At 38.7% G+C, this 21,615-nt stretch overlaps 1 protein-coding gene across 1 annotated transcript; it reads left to right on the forward strand.

The window, feature by feature from the left end:
- The first annotated feature begins 13,625 nt into the window (after window positions 1-13,625).
- LOC104418167 (monooxygenase 2) lies at window positions 13,626-16,752 on the forward strand. The gene is made up of 5 exons (XM_010029419.3): window positions 13,626-13,913; window positions 14,739-14,800; window positions 15,467-15,644; window positions 15,742-15,976; window positions 16,085-16,752. The coding sequence occupies exons 3-5, from the start codon at window positions 15,570-15,572 to the stop codon at window positions 16,648-16,650; spliced, it is 876 nt and encodes a 291-aa protein (XP_010027721.2). The 5' UTR covers window positions 13,626-13,913; window positions 14,739-14,800; window positions 15,467-15,569; the 3' UTR covers window positions 16,651-16,752.
- The last annotated feature ends 4,863 nt before the right edge of the window (window positions 16,753-21,615 follow it).

Consider the following 21,615-nt stretch of genomic DNA (forward strand, 5'->3'; position numbering starts at 1 on the left):
TGCGTCATGACGATCCAATCACCATGAAACTCAACGTCTCATTGAAAACATTCTTACTTAACGCCACCACTGAGACCGACATGCACTGATAATTGTACCCCTCTAGCCGAATCTTCCATGCGACACATCGAGACATAAACGCATGACCTTATTCCTTTAGTGGCTGTCATCGAGACTTTGTTTAGTCGACCTAAGTGGTCAATTAATGAGAGCGACGTCCTCAGCCGACGCCATGCAGGGAGGAAGACCATGCCCATGCAAGCATGAAGGCCCACGACCACCGAAGTGCAGCTCCGTTTCTTTTCCCCTCGCCTTGCCAGCGAACGAAAGTTGGGACGCCGAACTTCGGCCACGTTTCTCGTTCTCCGCTGGCCAGCAACTTCAAGACTTGGCCATGGAAAGCCACGTTCTTGCATGAGACATGCAAGGTGTCTCATGCAAGGGTTGAATTCTTCGGCTGTCTTCTCTTCGTGCTGCCACGAAGTGGAGGGGATTGTTGACTAGGAAAGTCAACAATGAAGAGGCACAAGTGGCGGCCAAAATTCTCCAAGGATGACCACGCTTTGCTCGAGCTGTCTTCGCCTCTTCGCTGCCACCAAGGAGAGCAGTTTGTTGACTGGATTAGTCAACCCGTGGGAGGAACTGTGACATCCTGAAATTCGACCCCGTTTCGATAAAGTGAAATGTGCATATCGTCGGCGCGCCTATGGTCCTTTTTCTCTAAGCTGATCACTCACGAGTTAGGTAAACTATTGGGTGAAGCCGTTAAGGGATATAACCGCGGTAAAATCCCTAAAAACTACATAATTGGTTGGATTTGACTAAAATCGCGTCCGGTCGATTTTAATCATGAAATTTAATTCGATTTTTGGAATCGAATATTCGGACGTGTCACATTCATTTTTAGGGACTGTCTCATCGTCTATCAATTTATTCAAGTCCGAAATTTCAAGAAAGAAATTATCGGAGGAAAAATCGAAGACCAAAAGAAAATAGAAAGGGAAAGAGAAAAGAAAAGAAAAGAAAAAAAAATAAGACTAATGGTGTTGTATTATTTTATTTATTTTCTCTCCCTCTCTCTTCCCTTTTTCTCTCTCTTCTCTCTCCTCTCCCCCTTCGTGCGAGCACCCCACCGAACACCCCTTTTTGCCAATTTCAAATTGGCTTCTTTCTCTCTCTCTCTCTCTACTTTGACTAGTCAAAGCCCTAATTCTTATCTCTTCTTTTTACTTTATCTTTCTCTCTCTCTTCTCTTTCTTCTTTCCCCACCCCACGTGACCGAAACACCTTTCTTCTTCCTTCTTCTTCATGAAAACCAGAAGCTGAAGAAGAACGGACAGCAGCAGCTCGCCGCTGTTCCGCCGTCCACGCACGCCCGTGCGCCCACCGCTCGCCGCCGTTTCACCGCCCGCGCACCCGCTGCTCACTGCCATCCCTTCTCCCGCGTGATCCAGCCGCTGCCCACCTTCTGTCCAACCCCGTTCAGCCACCACAGACCGCGGTTTGACCAGCTTCGGTCGCCGGGAACCGCCGTGCAGCCTCACCGAACCGCCACTTGCCTTCCCGACCCTTCTCCGCCCCTAACCATCTCTGTTTTCCCCTGTTTTGCAGCCAAACCAGCAAACCCGCGAGTGGGTTTCCAGCCGGTTCGTGGGCCGTTTTGGGCCGTTTCCGGGCCCCGAACCCGAGCCGTGCTTTGGAAAGAATCGTTCCTCGCGTCGCCCCCGTCGGATTGATCCGATTTGCGCGCGATTTGGTGAGTAATCTCACTAATCCCGGATTAGTGGATAATTATGCTTAAGGTTGGTTTAGTTTTAATTAAATGCAATTAGGTGGTTAGATTAGTATGTATTAGTGTTTATTAGTCAATTGTGATGCGAATTAGACAAATTGAATGTGTAATTAGCAAGTAGACATGGTCTACTATTTATTGGAAGCGTCTCAGGATTTTTCCCGACCCGTAGTGGGCTCCAATTAGGCTTTTCGGGCCTAAGGGAATTTTTGGTATTTAAATATTAATTTTCGGAATTAAATTAAATAATTATTTATTTTCCGAAAATTCGACTGGGATGGCCCGAGACCGGAATATTATGCTGATGACCGTGGTGAAATCCGTTTATTTAATCGGGCTTTATTTTGAGCTAAATCGAATTTTTAATATTAATTATTTATTTATTTATTTATTTTCCAAAAATTCAATTGAGATGGCTAATGACCAGAATATTATGCTGATGATCGTGGTGAATTATGTTTATTTAATTGGGCTTTATTTTGGGCTAAATTGATTTATTGTAATTAATTATTAATTTTCGAAATTAATTAATTAATTATTTGTTTTTTTGGAAATTAAGACTCGAGGTGGCCGACAACCGAAATCTTGTGCTGATTGTCGTGGCGCGGTCCGTTTATTTAATTGAACTGCAATTTGTATGGAATTGATTTAATTATGAATTTTTATGAGTTATTGATATTGACTTGATGGTTAATTATTTGATTGAGCAATCGTTGGGTATTGGTTATCACCTGAAAGGAAATACGTGGGCTCGGTGAATCGGAATATCACCTGGAGAATGCACGTGTGTTTAGTGGTTGAATATGTCATCTTGGCGAAGAGGTTGCCTTAGAGAATGCACGTAAATTGTTGAATATTGATCATGCCTGTGTGGCGATAATTGATCATGCCTGTGTGGCGATAGTTGATCATGTCTGTGTGGCGTAGATTGTGCCTGCGTGGCCGTATTTCTGTGTATCGAGTATCGGTTGCCAGTGATAAAGGTATTGTGGTAGACTACCGATCATACTGGAAATTGTGGAAATGAAAGTGAGTATGTAAGATGTATGCTGACCTGATGACTTGGCATGTCATATAGAAATTTGGTCATGTGTATCTTGGCTCGATGATCGGTACCATCACTCTGAGAATGCACGTGGCTCGGTGATTGGTTTTATCAGTTGAGACTGTGTAGCAATGACTAGAATGACCTAGAGATGGTCCGGCTGACATGTAATCGACTAAGTCGATTGATCTTTGCCTTCAGTCTGATATTGTAAATTGATTGATTGAATGGGAATGACCATGAGTGGTTTTGTTGGCGTGTGATCGACTAGGTCGATTGATCGATATATCGATTTGTGATGTGATTGCTTGGGTGCCTATTGAACTGTGCTAATATGCAGGTGGAATCTGAGGCCAAGGTAAGTCTTCTGCCCTGTGCGTGTTTAGGCAGTTTATAGTATAATAATTTACTAATCGGGCCTTAGTGGGGTAGAACTTGCTGAGACATAGTCTCATCCCAGTTTGGGGAAAACATTTCAGGACCCCGATGAGAAGCTGAGGAGGAGGAATCTGAGTGGGAGAACTTTGAGGTGAAGCCTGAGGAGAAGAATTTTGGAAGAAGAAGATAATTCCGAGAGGGGCCTTGAGTACGGCCAGGATGGACTGAGATTCCATCTTCTTTTGTGAACTCCATTTTGATGTGAATAGTTATGAAGTTCTCTGGTTTGTGTTTTGTATAAAAGTTTGGTTATAAGTTTCAATATGAAAAATATGGCCTTGCTTTTCTATCCCATTGATTTACTATCTGGGGATTTATAACTACTTCCGCATGTGCTTAATAAATGAAAGGGTCAGCGATACAAAGTCCTGGGATATCGAATTATAAAATCGACCAATAGAGAAGGATGTGTGCATGCCCGAGGATCGGGGCGTGACAAGAACAAAACGAGCTAAAGAAGAGACAGGTGGAACTCACAAAGAAGAGCAAGCGGAGAGAGAGAGAGAGAGAGAGAGAGAGAGATAGAACGCTTCTTCTTCACTTCATCGTCACCGGCCTCCTCACCACGTCCCAACCTCCCTCACCACTGTTGTGCCGCACCACAGCCAGCCACCGACGCCGTAGTTCATGATTCACCGCCGTCCTTCAGCTGCTGCCAGACCGATAGACCTGCAGCTTGCGCCTCATCGCACGCTACTGTCGCCATCCAGCTCACCTCAACCGCGCCCGCAGCCCGTTTCACAGTTTACCTCGCCACCGACGCCGCCGGACTTGAGGCAAGTCGATATCTACTAACCTATATCGCGTGAACTCAGTCGCTGATTGATGAAATGTGTTCCGCAAACTAACTCTATTCTAGGATATTTGAGTTGATTTGTGAACTCGGAGGTCGTCGGATCGACCCCGTTCTATTTGAGAAAAGATTGTTGTGTTTGAACGGATTGGTTTGAGTTTGGAAACATGTACGTGTTGATCATGGTATTTCAAAACCTTGGTTTCAAAATATTACGGTCGTGACATGAAACTTTTGACCCGCCGATGTGCTGTTTTCAACATTTCAAGATATGTGCACTGTTTTGATGAAAATTATCAAGTTTTGATGCCTGAACACGTTTTAAGCCCACACTTATGAATTCCGGACTATGATCGGGGTGGAATGATAAAGATTTATTTTGAATTATTATGGTATTAGAACTTGGGATTTTATGTGAGGTTTATTGCCACTGATGTGGTATATCTTTAAAGTTTTCATTGCACGTTACTTTATACCATGAATTGGGGATTTTGAAAACTAAAGCAGTTTTCTTACTGTCGATATGAAAATGTTTTGGCATTAAATTGATTAAACTACTACACCATGGTCGAAACCTTATTGATGCCGTCAGACCCCTGGGACAATGATGCCCCGGGTGTCGGGTTGCCTGGAGGATTGTGATGGCGATGCCTCTAGATGCCTGGGGACATCATTGACATGGTGAGCCCTGGAGGTTCCCTGTGATGTCAGGTGGGGTGCAGGATGCCTGGAGGTGTGACATAACATGCTCCGGATGCTCGGTGACTGAAATATGAAACCGGAGGTCATCATGATGCCAGGTAGGGTGCAAGAGCCAGGAGGGACGCAAACACTGGTCATTTGGAAGATGGTGGTAGTGATTTGAGATTAAATGAGTTTCTAAATTCTCATTTGTTTTGAATATGCCGTTTTGTTATGACATTCTCCTGAATTAATGTTTACTCCTTGCTCCAGTTGTGTGATTTGTTTTGGATTGTGTGGAGTCAGGTAACGGTAGATGTACATAATATAGTTTAGTAGAACTTTGACTGCTGAGTAGTCGTACTCACCCCTCGTGGGGCTAACATATTATAGAGACATAGAGAAGCCGTTGTAGCCCGCGTCCTCTGGTACTTTTTATGGTATCCCCATCGATCTCGGATGGACGCAAACGGAGTACCCCAACCCCAACATGTCAAGCGGGGTGGAGTAGTGGAGAGCACAGGAGGACTGCAAAAAAATTTGGAAGACAAATCATGACGCCAGGACGACAATGTGGATAGACAGATGGATAATTGGTCCCATTTTGGTTTAGCCAAATATAGGAATTTTTGGCTTACGTGTACTAACTAATGTTGTCCGGAACTATAAATAAATAAAGTGCTTGGTTGGTATATAGTGTGCATCATTCACAGTTTGATTGGAGTATGTCTTCATTTCGGCAGTGACATAGCACAGGGACCAATGGACGGCTTGGCAGACCCAAAGGATCCAGGGTCATCACCGGCGGCCGTCGTAGTCGGGTCGTCAAAGTTTGGTAACTATAAAAATTTCTATTCCAATAACAAAAATACGTTTAGTAACAATCCCAAATATTTTTGTGACTTATAATTTCTATTAATATATTAATAATTTGATTAACTTTTTTTCTTCTCCTTCCTCTTAGCCAATCGCCGGCCTTGGCCATGGCTGGCTAGCGATCAGCCAGACGAGGGTCGGCGAGGTCGCCGACCTCGGGGGAGCCTCGCTAGCCACCGGTGAGGTCCCCATGAGCCTCAAAGTGGCCAGGCGAGCTCGGGGCGACCTTGCCGAGGGCCGACGAGGCTCAGGATGTCACTCGGCCTCGTCTGGCCGGTCGTCGGCCTTCGCTCGGGCCGGTGGCTAGCTAGGAAGAAGAGAGGAAAGGAAAGGAAGAAAAGAAAATGAAAAAAAAAACCTATTTATTGAGTTGTTCTTGGGAATAAGAAACAATTTGTTAAAGGAACAAAAATATTACCAAACGCATTTTATTTTATTTTCTATTCTAGGGAACAAAATAAGAGAAACTGGTGTTTCCTGGAACGTTATCAAACAGCACCTTAGCTTTTGAGTTACAGCTGTTTTCTATCCTTTTTGTCCTTTTCCGTTTCTGTTTTTCACTACATTTTTGGACAGAGCACATGTAATGCAATGAATTATTTTTGTCTTCTTGGGGTCCTAGAAGTAGTAGTTTAAAGATGGCGATGCATTGAAAAGTTTCCCAAAAGGACTTGAAAGATAAATGATAGCCGTCTTACTTTGAGAGGCTTGAGTCGGCACTTTGGAATTAGGTACCAAATTGATGGGCAACATAATTTTGAGGACCGCGTCCAAAGGAAATGTTTTCATTTCTGGTTGAATGAGGGTGAATTATGAGAGTTGTCCTTCATATGTAATCTATAGTTCACGCCCAAGAAGAAGAAGCCAACTGCTGATGGTCCATTTCTAACAAGCCAATTCTTAGGCTTATTCCTCTTATTTTCAGTTTAAAATCATTCACTCCGAAAGTTGAACTTATGGAAGCATGTTCAAAAAGGAAACAAGACGCTTCAAATCTCATTAATCATCTAACGGTGGAAATCATTAACTATAAAAATTCTCTAAAATACAAATTACGTTTTCCAAAGTACCCAGGATAATACTACATTCCAATGGAAACCCTAAACCCTTAGGAATTTCAAGCCTTATTAGGTCATCTTGGCCACCTCCTCGACGTATCGTGCTTGAAAATCTCAAGTTGGTGACAATCTCTGCAAAATTTTGATGTATTTTTATAGCTTTCGTGGTTAAATTGTCATAGCTCCTTTCACCTTCATTTGTATTGTCTATATCCAACATTACAAGTAGAAATAAAGCACTATATCTTCGAAATGCTTCCCTCTTTCTTGAGTTTCTCTTTGTGATTGGGGCTGCATCAAGCGAGAGAGTGAACGATAGATCGAGCAGAAGGCTAATTTAAAGCAACTCTAGTAAAGGGTTAATGACTCAAAGAAAGCCCAATTTTTGCACAGTTGCTATCTCAAGTGTCACTGGCCCATGACACGACAACGAGGGATTGTGAGCCCCTCACAACATACTGGGTAAGCCCTCATCAATTGCGACCAGGACTTGCTCTTTGTCATTTGTGCCTCTCTCTATCTCTCTTGATTTTTTTTTTATGTTCTTAGTGTTGTATTTATGAATAATAACTCAAATGGTTCCTAAATTGTTGCTCAATATGCAATGTGATCCAAATAACATCGAATTCCCTTCCATTTTTTTTTTTTTTTGGTATGTCCTATCTTAACTCTCATCTCACTCTCGGACTTTTGTTTTTTTCTGCGGAATGTGAGAGTTGAGCCCCTCCCGAAACTAAACATCCCCACTCAACCTCATTTACTTGCAAGTCGCTAGTTCTCTTATGAGATCACTTCAGCCAAAACCCAAGTAGAACAAGGTTAATCGATTTGTATCATCAAAATTTGATGATGGGGCCACCATAAATTATTGGACCTCTTTGAATAATTTCTCCAGGAACTTATTTTGAATTGAAATTAATTGCAATAACTCATGAGTTTTAATCTGTCTGAACCGTAATTATTGTATTTATAGGTAAACTTGTCAAACGGGTAGTTCAAGTTGGGTTGAAGATTTTTTTCCTGTCACGAGACTATGATACTCTTTCGATGCTGGCCCACCCGCCAGTGACCCCCAAAAATCAATTGAAAGTGAGCAAATCTAGAAATGACATAAAGCGAAAGTGATCAACATTGTCACATGCTTCAATCTTTTGAGCTTGACATGGCCCCGGCTTATGTTTCGCTATCCTTGATATGTCCTATTGGACGATTTAGCCCAATCAAATGTGATAGATGGTCGGATTAACTTACTCGATGACTCTCCAAAACTTGATCCCTAATTCTGATCGATATTATTTTATTAGAAACTCCAATTCAAAAAGTATATGAAATTTGATCAATATGGGATAGACACAGATGGTAAAGGGATGTCATTTGATTTTGATACTATATTAGAAAGCATAACTGAAAAATTAAAAGTATTACATAAACGGAGATTATAGGTATATATAACATTGATGTCTTATATTTCAAAGGTATTTAAAAAGAAACGTTAAATGACCTCCCTTTCTGCACGACCTCTCATTTTCATTTGACATTGATGCTTCAATAAGACGCCAAATCAAATTGTCTTGCTCGCCGGGTTTCGAAAAAGCTTGCAACCCTCTATAAAAGTTTGAGGTGGCTAAATACGAAATGAATAGACCAGACCTCTCGAGGATGTCACGTCAATTCATGAGACTGGGGCCGCCTATTCAACAGTAGGTGAAGTATCGGCACATGCTACATCTTAGGAGTTTTGAAAAGCAACGAGATAAATAGCGGCTTGTAAGATAAGAGACTACTTATGCCAATTCAAAGCAAGAGCATGCACACGCATTCACAAGCTTGAATTAGAAATAGGGATGAGTATGGTCCAGATTAGGTGGATCCACTCTTACATTCTAGGACCAATTTGACAAGTAGTCCTCATTTTGGAACCAAAGACCAACGCTATTAAGTTTTGGGCCATCAAGACCGAACCGACCCAGTAAGTTTGGTTTGATTCCAGGGTCAACCGGAGATCAATCTATAATTTTTTTTATTTCATTTTTAAATGCGACCGAGGACCGGACTAACTCAATGGGTTCAATCCCGTTCTAAGGTCAACCAAGGACCAACTTATAATTTTTATTTTATTTTTTGTACTGCCTAAAAAGGCGGCCGAGAACTAGACCGACCCAATGGATTCAGTGATGAGCAAGGTTAGTAAAGAGAGGCAAGCGAGCGGCGTCGAGTGGCGTGAGATGCATTTGCATAAGCTAAGAGAGGTTCGAAAGAGTTTTGGGTTTTGACCATTTATGGATGTTAATACACCTTTTCTTCCTTCTAACTTTACCTTCGTTAAACTTTCATAATTCTAGAAATGCTCTCACCTTAAACCACATCACCAGCGAAGGGCTGAGGCCACCGACCAGGGGGGGAGGTTTGAGTTTTAAAATAATAATAATAATAAGTCATTTATAAGTGTAATTTTTTTTAAACATTATTTAAATGAAAGTTATTTCTCAATATATTTTTAGTTACACTTTACAAAATACTATTTGTATTTAGAAGAAAATTCTTTCACCTAATTCCTTTTTTTTTTTTTTTTTGAAACGCTTTCTGCAATATTCTTACCAAACGCAACCATACTATATGGAAAAGTAGCCATATTGCTTTTAGGGAAAGAAGGAATTAATTATGAAGAATTAAATTTAGAAACTGGAGGATGACTCTACATATATATGATCACCATTGACTATTATGTATTAGGCATCTAAAGTATTCTCAAATAATCAATAGCATTTTGTACATCATGAACTAATATTTTGCATACTAATAGAAAAACTAAGCAAATATACAAGTAATCCTTATCAGTAGCGATTACTTTGTTGAGAGTATAAGGTTATCCGAAAAGAATGAAAGATTATGTCTTCTAATAAGACAAATATCCTTTTTTTTTTCAAGGCTATAGTGATGCCAACTTGATCTTGGATTATGATTAATCAAAATTGATTAGTAGATATGTTCAATATTAGGAGGTGCCATAGTATTGGGGAAATCCTCAAAGCAAACTTTAATAGCGTGCTCCACTAAAGAATCAAAGTTTATTACTTTGGATAAAACTGCTAAGAAAGCGCAATGGCTTCGACAATTTTTTAAGGTTGTGTTGTGGCCAAAATTTGTGCCTGCAATATGCATTCACTATAAGAATTAAGCAACGAATGCAAAGGCACATAATTTAATATATAATGGAAAGTCTAGACACATTAATTATATACATAATATTGTAGGGCAATTGCTCTCGAGTAAAATAATTTTTTTAGCCTTTGTATATAATGGTAAGTCTAGATACATTAGTCATAGACATAATACTATAGGGCAATTGCTCTTGAGTAAAATAACTTTTTTAGCCTTTGTAAAGTCAAAGGAAAATATTGTAGACCCATTAACAAAAAGGTTTATCAAGAAAGCAAATAACTTATGCATCAAGAGGAATGAGATTAAAAGCCTTAACTCAATAAAGAGGTCCCAAGATAGAAACCTAACCTAATGAGTAGAGATCCCATAGATTTGGTCCAAAAGGACATTGTAGATTTGGAAGTCTAGTGTATGTAGTGTCTTCTATTATAATGCAACAGTGCTTCCGACAGTGTTTTAAGGATATCCTATGTGTTTAATAATTCATATAGCTTGGAATTCAATGTCCGCCACCGCCGACATCTGCCGCTGGCAATAAGGCATGCTAGACTACCTTTAATAAGAATGCGTCTTTAACAGAATTGACAAGCTTTCATCACCAATCTCTCAACGACTCGAGATCACCTTAATTGATTTTGTCCAATGGGTAGATTGGAAGAATTCCTTTGGAAAGTGCCAACGGTCGTGAAGACATGAAGGAGTATTTAAGGCAGACTCTCTAGTTGTTGGAGGTGTGGATGAAAGAAGAATTTCAAAGTCTGAATCTCTGTAGTTCCTTGCTTTTTCATTCATTGAGCTCAAACTGTACACAAAAGAGAGAAACTTATAATGAGACTTTGTGAAAAGACTAGCTGGGACTCTCCACTAAGGAAGTCGAAGATCACAAGCTATACAATCTCTTTTGATTTATAGTAAAATCCAGCCAATGGGCTGTTAGCGCAAGAGAGTGGACGTATGTTTGGATTAAGCCGAACCACTATAAACCTTGTGTTCCAATTCTCTTTCCTTAAATTCCTTATCTTATTCGTTGCTTTACTTAATTGCTTTATAGAATTGTTTACAGCTTTTACATCCTGAGTTTATTATTATCATCCAAAGGCAATCTATTTTATTAAGTCATGTGAAAAAGAAAATTTTTATATACACCTATTCATCTCCCTCTAGGTGTGCGTACTAGCCCTTTTTCAGTTGCAACTAAAGTAACTAAAGTACTCTTTGTCACTAAAAGTTTGTTAAATGAAAGCCGGTCCTCTCAAGAAAGACTCCTTAATATGAAAAAAAAAAGAGGAAGTCCCTTGAATTGTCTATCAGACAATGTACAGCTTAAAAAGGAGCACAATTTAAACTTATGGATGTCACATAGCTAAACCCAACAATGCAAGTTCAAATCCCCCTTACGAGAGCGAAAGCTTAGCAAAATAAAGAAAAGAACTGAAGTGAATTTGGGAAAGCAGTTGAACTTGTAAAATCTATATCCGGGTTGGAAATTTTAATTTCACTCTTTTTGAAATAAAAACTGAAATTTGAAAAATCGGTTTATTTTAACAACTTTGCAGCTGTAATTTTCATTCAATAATGCTCCAGTAGCATAAGCAGGTACGTAGCTATAAAAAGACAAACAACTTTGCCGCTATAAAATAGAACCTGAAAATCCATCTCATTTAATTGAAAATAGAACCTGAAAATCAGGATGTCACATACAGGTAATCTTGATCAGTAGCGACTGCTTTGTTGAGAGTAATAGGTCATCTGAAAAGAAACAAAATTATGTCTTCTAATAAGACAAATATCCTAGTTGATTAGTGGATATGTTCTATTTTAGGAGGTGCCATAGTATCGGGGAAATCCTCAAAGCAAACTTTAATACACTATAGAATCAAAGTTTATTACTTTGGATAAAACTACTAAAAAAGCACGGTGGCTTCGACAATTTTTTAAGGTTGTATTGTGGCCAAAAGTTGTGCCTGCAATATGCATTCACTATAATAATTAAGCAACGAATGCAAAGGCACATAATATAATATATAATGGTAAGTCTAAACACATTAGTCATAGACATAATACTATAAGGCAATTGTTCTTGAGTAAAATAATTTTTTTAGCTTTTGTATATGATGGTAAGTCTAGACACATTAGTCATAGACATAATATTGTAGGGCAGTTGCTCTTGAGTAAAATAATATTTTTAGCCTTTGTAAAGTCAAAGGAAAACATTGCAGACCCATTAACAAAAAGGTTTATTGAGAAAGCAAATAACTTATGCATCGAGAGGAATGAGATTAAAATCCTTAACTCAATAAAGAGATTCCAAGATAGAAACCTAACCTAATGAGTAGAGATCCCATAGATTAGGTTCAAAAGGACACTACAGATTTGGAAGTCTAGTGTAAGCAATGTCTTCCATTCTTATAATGCAATAGTGCTTTCTACAATGTTTTAAGGATATCCTATGTGTTTAATAATTCATATAGCTTGGAATTCAATATCCTAGTAAGGCATGGTAGACTACCTTTAATAAGAATGCGTCTCTATACATGAAGCTGGCCAACTCTATGAATATTTTTAAAAGCTAGATTTTGCAAAACACTCAAATCCCAATAAGTTCAAGGCCAAAAGAATGAACACAACTAAGAAGCATCTTAATTCGGAGATACTTCGTGTGTGGACTATTGTCTAGGCCTACACATAGAACTGGCAATACAAGGCTTATTCCATTAACTAGTTAAGTAAGTCCAATAATTTCTACCTACCTTTCCATCATCAGTTTGACTTTGACGGAAAACCATAAAAGGAAGATAATTAAGTTAAATGAAACTGTGAAAATATAGAGACCATTGAAGAGGATTTGTTTTCGGGAAGAAACGGAGTGAATTTATTTGTATACGGGATGGAAATAGCTCACCTTAATTCAAAATAATCCTTTTTGAATTCATTCTGGTGAATAGCAACTGTGACAGAGGACTTTTAGTCAATCGTAAAGAACGGTCAACATAGGACGTTTAGTCAATCTGTGCATTTGATGCAAACACGGACATTGTTGCTGGAATTTTCACCTAAAAAGTGCTGCAACTAAAGTAACTAGGGACCTGGACAGGTCCTTAAACTATCCCTGTTATCGGAGTCAATCTCAACAGTAAAATGGGGTAATGATAAACCTCTAGGGGTCATGTAACCATTCGGGAACACCCCAGGCTTGATCCTCACGATGCCTTCCCCAGGGTTGCCTATTGCTGGAATTTTCACCTAAAAAAGATGTTGCAACTAAAGTAACTAAAGTACTATTTGTCAGTAAAAGTCTGTTAAATGAAAGCCAGTCCTCTCAAGAAAGGCTCCTTAATGTGAAAAAATCGAAGTCCCTTGAATTGTCTATCAGACAATGTACAGCTTAAAAAGGAGCACAATTTAAACTTATGGATATCACATAGCTAAACCCAACAATGCAAGTTCAAATCCCCCTTACAAGAGCGAGAGCTTAGCAAAATAAAGAAAAGAACCGAAGTGAATTTGGAAAAGCAATTGAACTTGTAAAATCTATATCCGGGTTGGAAATTTTAATTTCACTCTTTTTGAAATAAAAACTGAAATTTGAAAAGTCAGTTTATTTTAACGAGCGGTCCTCAAATTTTGCTCTTTTCTTGGAATAGCTCACGTTGCGTTCAATTATTGCCCTCCATTCTGCAGCTGTAATTTTCATTCAATAATGCTCCAGTAGCGTAAGCAGGTACATAGCTATCAAAAGACAAACAACTTTGCCACTATAAAATAGCGACCACACGATAAGAGACTCCTCATCCCAATTCAGAGCAGAAAACAGTTGCGCACACACTCACAAACTCGAAGTAGAAGACGACCGTATATGGAGGAGGTGGTGATAGTGGGTGCCGGCATCGCGGGTCTGGCAACCGCAGTGGCCCTTAAGAAGGTCGGTGTCCGAGCCCTCATCCTTGAGAGATCAAAGGAGCTTCGAACGACTGGCGCGGCTCTGGCTCTCTTCGCTAATGCGTGGGTTGCGCTCGACACGCTCGGGGTTTCGGACAAGCTCGCAGCCCTTTACGCTCCTTTCGAAAGGTAAGCTCCTTGTTCGCTCCTTGTCAGCATCCATCAAATTTGATACGGGAACAAACCCGGTCCAATCTTTACTTCAACAATCATGTATAGATCAAGAGTTTAAATGAGTGATTTTTCTGCTATTAAAGATGACACCACTCGAATTTGATGGATGCTGAATTAGTGTAGCCATCTTTTAGAAGAAGTTCAATACTCCTAATCTCACGCTTCCACGTTGGGGGTAAAATCAACTTTAAGTAAATCACATTTATAGTGAAAAGTTGTTAAAAAATCCAAAGCAATTTCAATCACAGTCACTAGACCTTGGTACGATGCAATCGAGTTCATGAACTTTCATTTCAATAATTTAATGGAATTATTATTTTTTTTTTTAGTTATTTGCAAATGATGTTCGTTAGGTATTAAAAAATTGGTCAAAAAGTGGTTATAACGCACCTTCTACGGGGAAAAAATCATGAAAATTGAGATCATTGCTGGTCGTAAACTGCACCGTGAAATTTACCGATTGAGGTTGCTAATGGGATTAAAGCTTAGAGTAAAATAACTAATAAGATATTCATCAAATGAAGGTAAAAAGTGCAAAATCAGTGAGAAAGAACAATAGGCTTTTCAAGCAAGACATACTGAGTAGAAAGATAAGCTCTACATTGGTTTTGTACTTTCTTAAATTGATTTTAGGATTTGCTGTTTTGGGAGCTTCTTAAATCGGTTATTTTATAATTAAAGATCTAGGACGCTGGACCTTGATCTATCCTACAATTTCTCAATGATAAGAAAATATAATTTCAGTTATTAATATTCTGATTTTTTTGTACTTGTGTTCAGTGGATACATGACTGATGTCAAGACTAAAACATTCAAAAGGTGCATTTTCTTCCAAATAGCAGGTGAATATCAAATTTCCTCTAATATATTTTACCTACCTTTCCATCATCTCTGTTTTGATAATTTTCCGTTTAACGCTTTAGATCGATTAATTTCTTGTAATCAATTACTATATGTTTTATTTTGCACAAAATGATACCAATGACTGTATACCATTGACAGCTCATCTTTTAAGAAGATCATCAATAATAGATTTTGATGATATAATACTCCTTTTGTTAGAAAATTGGATAATTTATCATATGTTGTTGAAAATATATCTTGAATTTAAGAGCCATTAAAAGACATTGATCCAACTTGGTTTCCTAGATTAAGTAAAATCCTACAATAAATTTCCTATTCTGGATCTAGTTCTTTTCTATATGAGAAGGGGTCTCTTTTGTGAAGAGCAATCCCCATTGAGAAAATAACGAGTGTGTTTAAATGACTCAATTGTAATTGTAATTTCTGTTAGTAGATCTTGTGCCGTTTTTTTTTTTTTTTTTTTTTTTTGTGTGGAGTAGGTCTCACTAACCGAGTCACGTAAATTCAATATCCGATTTATTTTCTTATCCTGTTTATCTTATAGTTTAGCTGCTTTTTTTCCCCTACTCGCAAGAAATGTTGTTATTTTATGCAATTCATTTCATATTCCAAGTATAGAAAATCATGCCATTTGGATTGAGTAGGAATGGAGCCCTACCAAGAGCGGTCCACCGAAAAGTTTTGTTGGAAGTTCTGGCAGAGGAGCTTCCTCCAAATAGCATTCGATTCTCTTCCAGGATAACTTCCATGGAAACCCAAGTAGAACACGGTTTGTCCATTTGTATTGTCACACTCGATAATGGGACCATCATAAAGTCTAAGGTTACCTACAGTTCTCGAGAACTTTCTTTTGAATTTAAATATGATGAGATAACTTATCAACTTTAACTTATCCACACTGTAATTACTGTATGTGTAGGTTGTTATAGGATGCGATGGTATACATTCTATTGTGGCCCGTTGGCTTGGACTTCGCCCGCCAGTCTATTCAGGCCGATCGGCAGTGCGTGGGCTGTCCGTATTCCCAAAGGGTCACGGTTTTGACCACAGCCACGCAATTCAACAATTTTTGGATGTGGGTAAGAGGGCAGCTTTTTTTACTCTCAATGATAAGGAAGTCTACTGGTATTTTGGGGCGATGTGTCCTCCTAAAGGTATCATATATATTACAGTTTATCTTCTGCTAAGATTCCTAATTACCATGGCTACTTCAATAATAGCTTACTAATCCTCCTCAATCCCTAATGTTTCAATTCATAAAGGTGTGGAAAAAGAAGCAGATCCAGAAATGACACAAAGGGAGGTGATGGAAGATCTGGCAAAGGACTTCCCACCTGTGTACCTCGATATCGTCAAGCACTCCGATCTTTCGAGTTTGACATGGGCCCCGCTGATGTTCCGATATCCTTGGGACATCCTATTCGGAAACCTAGCCCGATCAAACGTCACGGTGGCTGGAGACGCTATGCACCCGATGACTCCCGAATTGGGCCAGGGTGGATGTTTGGCACTCGAGGATGCGGTGGTATTGGGGAGGCACCTTGGGGACTCATTTTCCAAGCACGGCAAACTGGTGAGCCAATGTGTCGGAGTTGCTATAGGGAGGTATGCAAAGGAGAGGAGATTAAGGGCGGCGACACTGGTAACAGCATCGTACTTGTCGGGATGGTTGCAACAAGATGGTTCTAGTCGATTAATGAGGTTCCTAAGATATGTATTATATGGGTTTCTCTTGGCTAGAGTAGTGAATGGCATTACAGACTATGATTGTGGGAAGCTTCCTAGTGTCTCCTCATTGCCTTCATGTGATTCCGAAAGCTCCATCTAGTTACGGAGTTGCAAACGTTCCGCAGTCTTCTCTTTTGTTTAATAGTCGATGGTGTAAGTTTATTTCAATGCATAGCACAAAAGTTCATAGTATTATTCGTCTCATGGCTGCCCTCGTTTTTCTTATTTTTCTAATCATTATAAATATCTTCACTTGATGATCAATTGCATCATAAGGATTAGATTTAGGTCAAATCTTTCCAAGTTTGGCTAAAATCAAGACACGAAACACAACAATAGGCACAAGCTATCCCTACATGGTTACGTAAACTAATCAAAGAGCACTTTAGGTGCATTAACTATTAATGTGTAATTTATATGTAACATGCAGTCTTTTTATAATTATGTGTCTATCTGTATCCAAACTGTAATTAGACATTTATATAAATACATGTGATACAATCCTAATTGGAGATGAGTCACCATAAATACTCTATCATTATTTTCTCTCTGAATCGAAATATCAACATGGTATATGACTGGGAAAACATATCAAATTCTTCAACATCTTTACCCCAAATCAAACTTCCTTTGCTTCAATTACTATCTCAACATATCAATACATCTCCAAATTTTCCTTTTTCTCTACCATCTCTTTACCTATCATTGGGATTTCCCATCACTTCTTAATACATTGCGTCTAGTTTCACCTGTTCTTCCTCTTCTTTGCTACTCTGATCTTTGTTGTTGTTGCTCAAATTATGATCATGTAATGAACCTCATCGCCTCTTATTCTTTCCACTATCGCAACTCTTGTCTCCATCAAACTCGATGCCGAACATTATCTTTTGTGGCAATCTCAATTTGAAGCTATCACAATTTGCAATGATTTGATGGTCTATGTGGATGCTCTTTCCCATGTCTAGCAAAGCTTATCAATGACCAGAATGGCACTATAGTGTTTAATACCTCCTATTCCACTCAGGTCATGACAAATCAATGTATTCGTAGTTTGATCGATTTGACTCTCACAGTTGAGATTTTCCATGAAGTTCAAGACCTTTGAACACTTAGGACATTTGGCCTGCTCTAGGACAATGCTTTACTAAATGCTGCACGACCAAGGAAATTGGACTAAAACTTGCTTTTCAAAACAATGTCAAGAAACCCAATTAGTCAATGTCTTATTATTTTTGACATTTAAAGTCAATTGCGGACTCTCACCACAATCAATTGCTCCATCTCTAATAAGGACTTGGTGATTCGAGTCCTCAATGGGTTTCCATGTGAGTACGATCTTTTTTTTCACCATGGTTAGAAACGGCTCTACAATTCTTCTTCGTTTTTATTTAAGAGGAATGATTCTCTTGGAAATTGAATGCATCATCTTTATCCGATATTTATCATGCTTTGATTAGTCATGCCACTTGCCTAACCCACCGCTTTGAGGATCTTGGGGTGGACATAATTCTAGAGGCCAAATATATGGATGGGAAAAGGTGAATGTTTTGAGTAGTCAACCCAAGTTGGTGATCTTCCTATGATTAGTTTAGTTCACAATCATTATCGACCGCCTATGTTGATCACTCTGCCACCTCCATTAGTCGACCTCATGGTGGTTTGAAGCCCTATCGTCCCCCGTTCACATAGGGAGGCATTCTTGGGTCTAGGTCTCATCTTACTTGTAAGATCTGTAATGGGGTTGGGCATAGCACGCTACAATATCAACAATCATTCAACTATGCATTCATCGCCACTGATTTGTCAAACTCCTTCTCAACTTTATTGATTGGTGAAACCCCTTATCCAATGTAGTATCTTAAAATTCTAAGTCATAGACCCTTTTATGATTTGACAAAAGTGTTATTTGATAATGGTCATTTATTGCCTATTAAGTTGATAAAACCTTTTTATATACTGGTTCTCAATCTTTGTTGCTATCTCTTGTCTATTATGTGCCTAATTTTACTTGCAATCTCCTATCAATTACTGAACTTTGTTGTAAAATTCCTTATGTTATTGATTTTTGTTGACACGTAAATTTTGACAATCCAGTCATCCATTTATTGCATTAAAACATAGGAAATAAATTTTAACCTTGAAAAAAATATATTAAAATTAAATTGCATAGCATATTTTTTTGGGAGCATTTATTGTTTAGTTTATATTATTTTTATTATTGCATTTGCATCCGATTGACGGAAAAGTTTGAATTGATGGTTCAGAGCTCTAATTTAGTGAGTTTGACTAAGTCCATGGTGAGATAGAAGTTGGCCAAGCCCATTATTTCTTTGATGGCTGAAATTATGTGCACGAAGATTACATCAAAACGCTTTTTTTCACATAGAATTGATATGCGAATGATATTTGAGGAGGCCGAATCCTTTAGCTGTGGGAAAGAAATAAAGGAATAAAAAGGGTGATCTGCAAATTTGTCTCTTCATGCAAGGAAAATATACATAGATAACAAGGAGAGAATTGGTCAATGAGAGTATGCTCAGTAATATATTTCTTGTTTTAAAACAAGAAAGAGTGTGCTGTCATGGAAAATCTCACACGTCCATGAGCATGAGTAGAAAGGAAGGAAAATAAAATAAAATCAAGGATATTGTGCTTGGCCGTGCTAGATGTGATTGGAAGGTGGAAATAAATTTTGTTTCTTCCTGGCAGGTTTTATTCCTTTGCACATAAAAGGGTGTGTGCTACACGCATGAAAAGGGATGACTCTTTCAGTAAAAGACAAGAAAACACAAAAGATGGGAGAGAAAGATAGAGCGCCAAAGTGAGGTCCTTGGCCAGCCATTCGATTGAGACACCCTTTGCCGGTTTTCTTCCACAACAGCGACTGTGACGATCCTGCTTGTTGGAGTTTCAAGTCAGTGGAAGACGACTTACTTGATTCCAATGCGCAAACAACAATTAACCCCGGAACAAATGTTGAATTGCGGATAAATCATGAACAACACTATCTCACGTTGGTCTGAATGCAATCATGAGGAAAGCACTCGATTTCCACGGTGCAAATGCAAATTGTTCTTGTAAAGAAGAAATGGAACGCCTTGATGGAAAGGGGAGAGAAAAGGAGCATGTGTTCTCTCTAAGCGTACGTTCTGCCAACAACAACCATCGATGATTGTCTTCAGGAGGCTTTTATACATCTCCCTTCATACCCTTTCAATAGTGTCTTTCCATCGTAACGTATCAAGAGGAAATGGGGCGTTCCAATCGCACCCCATCGTGGACGTATTAATTAATAAAATACTACATCTCCCACTCGGACATGATGGGCTTGATATCTCTCTTTCAAGAATATAAAGCGTTCAACATGCATCAACTTTACAAAGCAATGCATACTGGCAAGTAATCCATGCGACCAGTGAGTACACTTGCACTTGTGAGTTGAAATTATGCACCTATTAGGGATGACATAATGGCTATAACCTCGAAAAAAAAAATAAACAATCGATGTCTCACAATGCCCCAGACATATTTTGTCAATCCAAGTATACCTATCCCTTAAAGGCTATAATTGACTATTCTCAAAACACCATGTATTACAATTATATCCGCAACCACATAAGATGATATAATTGGTCAACCGGTAAATACATGCGATAGATATAAAACAACAATAGTCTTCCTTTACACTCATATCTCTCTCCATTTCAGAACAATTGTTTTCCTAGACACGTCCCATAGCCATATCTATTCATGACGGCCAGTAACATGCTAGAGTAGCAACATTGATCTTTCACTTTGAGAATATAGTAAAAAATAACATATGGCACAAAATGAGGTAAATTATAAATTACCTCAATGACTCACACGATGAGTAAATAGGGATAATTTTACTCACCTTCCGTTATCGGTCGTACAATGCACATGTAGTATGAATTACATGCTATAATGGATTTCTCTTTCTATAAGAGTGTATGTCATTTATCAAATATATCCACTATACGGATCTTAGCCTAAACATAGTCACGTGCTTCTCACGTACTCATGTTTAGCCCGAGTGCTATATCAGCTTGCTTTTTATAGTGCCCAATTAAATACTCGCATCCAGCATCTTACAGGCATACATGATTGTGAGACTATCATGTTTGGTCGTATTATAAACAAATCACAAACCTCATCTTGACTCCAATCAAGGCAACATATTTTATATATCAAACTTGCTCTTCAGCATTTATTTGTACATAACGTGTTATCTCAACGTGCTAACTATAGCACTTGAGGTGATTGCTCGTGTGAGTGAGCCAATCATTGCTTGCTGACATACTTTCCAATAATATATGTGTGTAGTGCTAGTCTCATATTGTATTCGTACTTATTAATAAAACATCAAGTCACTAATAAACAAACAAACAAGTACAATACATATGTTCACAAATACATAAACTAATGATCCTCTATAATAACACATATCAAATTCTACGCAATCCTAATGACATCCTGTGGGTCAAGAATATGTCTCTAGGAATAACCTTCGTAAATGGATCAACAACCATTCTATTGGTTGGAATGTATTGTAGGATCACCTCTTTCTACACTATTATATCTCTTATGAAATTGTTCTTTATGTCAATGTGCTTTGTCCTTTCATGATACTTGGGATCCTTCACATAGGCAATGGCTACTTGACTATTGCAATAAACCATCACTAGTCTTGGAACCTCAGTGACAGTGGCTAAATTTTCCAAGAAACATTTTAGCCATACTGCTTCTTGTACAACGGCAGAGCATGCAATAAATTCTGCCTCCATAATAGACAAAGCCGTGCATGTCTGTTTCTTACTATTCCAAGAAATTACACCTCTATTGAGCAAGAACGCATATCCAGAAGTCGATTTACGCTCATCTAGGTCTCCACCCCAATCGGCATCTGAATAATCCAATAGGCGTAAATTATTCCCTTGGTAACAAAGTCGATAGTCCATGGTGCCCTTCAAGCATCTTAGGATCATCTTCATTGCTTTCTAGTGTACTTGACCGAGATTTGATTGATATCAACTCAGCAATCCCA

Source organism: Eucalyptus grandis, chromosome 9 (genome assembly GCF_016545825.1).
Source record: "Eucalyptus grandis isolate ANBG69807.140 chromosome 9, ASM1654582v1, whole genome shotgun sequence".
In the NCBI taxonomy this organism is placed as follows: Eukaryota; Viridiplantae; Streptophyta; class Magnoliopsida; order Myrtales; family Myrtaceae; genus Eucalyptus; species Eucalyptus grandis.